Genomic DNA, 1567 nt, shown 5'->3' with positions numbered 1-1567 from the left:
GACTTGATTCACTTATCACAAACAAAGCTTCCTTAAGTATCTGTTGTTGTTTTTAGAAAATAATAAAAATAAAAGAGTCCTTTCATGACAGCATCGCTCACGACGATCCTTCCTGTAAGCGAAACGGTGCACAGTTTACAACAGACAGTATACCAAGCGGCGGTGGTAATCATGTGATGACGTAATTGCACGTGACGTTCACCAGTGCTTGTGGCCTGCTTGCACATTACGAAACGCCCGTTATAATTTTTCCAAGAAATCGGTCAGGTATCAGCTTCTCAACCTTAAGGAATCATTAACGTGAGAGAACCTTTACTGGAAAGTTGTGACGATACTATACCTTTCCCGAAATCGTTTTATTGAGTTCCTTCTTATTTAGCTTGTGTTGTGCTTCGGGTACCAATGTTTTAATTAACGCTTCAGTGGGTTACTATCCAATTGACGGATAAAGAAACACGTTTTTCTTTTTTTTGGATAAAATATTTTTTCGGTGATAATATTTGATTTGCGGCCTTCACGTATATCTTGCATATAAAGATCGTTGCTTAGCAACACCCTGGAGGGATGGCTGTACCGTGTTCTTAAATCAAGTACGCGTGTCAAAATAAATTTTCATTTATTAAGTCAATTTCTAACCCGTGATGCTTATATGAAAGGTTCGTGAATTTGTCAAAAGATTGAAAATGAGTTTATTACCAGCGGTCGTTCCTGCTTTTATTGTGTTTGTGTTGTGCTCGTGTATTAGAATCGGTATATGTGAAAAGGTTATGCTCACGCCGGTACGGATTGTTGCCTCGCACAAACATGTTTTTGATAACATCAGCTCTGGTAGAGTTAAAATACCGTTAGAAAATTCATATATTCCCTTACTTATTCATAATTCCATAAACAAAACTATTTTAACAAATGCGAGACAAACTACCAGGGGTGTCTCAGAACAGACATCTGACAAACATCAATCATCACCCACAAACAAAGGTAGGTCACTTGTATATAGAAACTCGTATGCCATTGTTTAGGCGTACGTTATTTTGAGATGTATATTTCCTGTTATTAAAGAAAAAAGCTAGTACGTTTTATTGAGTATACTTTCCCGTTAAGACTGGATCATGTTAGTATTATATAAGTTTTGGAGATACAGAATTGTATTATTATTTCAGCGAAATTAACGAATGGATTGTATGTAATGTATAAGCTTTGAAAACGCAATATGTATATACTTAAAATATGGTATACACTGTGCGATGGCTTGTTTGTTTGTTTGTTTTTTAATTTCGCGCAAAGCTACACGAGGGCTATCTGCGCTAGCCGTCCCTAATTTAGCTGTGTAAGAATAAAGGGAAAGCAGCTAGTCATCACCACCCACCGCCAACTCTTGGGCTACTCTTTTACCAACGAATAGTGGGATTGACCGTCACATTATAACGCCCACACGGCTGAAAGGGCGAGCATGTTTGATGTGACGGGGATTCGAACTCGCGACCCTCAGATTGCGAGTCGAGCTCCCTAACCACCTGGCCATGCCGGGCCTGTGCGATGGTCAGGGTGACCCACTTTCAACACTCAC

The 1567-nt window shown here is 39.2% G+C and overlaps 1 protein-coding gene across 2 annotated transcripts in view; it reads left to right on the top strand.

The window, feature by feature from the left end:
• The first annotated feature begins 304 nt into the window (after window positions 1-304).
• LOC111088418 overlaps window positions 305-1567 on the top strand; it is a 28972-nt gene continuing 27709 nt past the window's right edge. The window contains exon 1 of one of the 2 annotated variants that reach the window (XM_022398485.1): window positions 305-978. In XM_022398485.1, the coding sequence (XP_022254193.1) occupies window positions 684-978 (295 nt within the window). In that variant the 5' untranslated portion in view covers window positions 305-683. The remainder of the gene's footprint in view (window positions 979-1567) is intronic. The other variant, XM_022398490.1, reaches the window with a different exon arrangement.

This window comes from Limulus polyphemus, unplaced genomic scaffold (genome assembly GCF_000517525.1).
Source record: "Limulus polyphemus unplaced genomic scaffold, Limulus_polyphemus-2.1.2 Scaffold95, whole genome shotgun sequence".
Lineage (NCBI taxonomy): Eukaryota > Metazoa > Arthropoda > Merostomata > Xiphosura > Limulidae > Limulus > Limulus polyphemus.
Note: the sequence above shows the minus strand (reverse complement) of the source record. Positions and strands in the feature narration are given on the sequence as shown.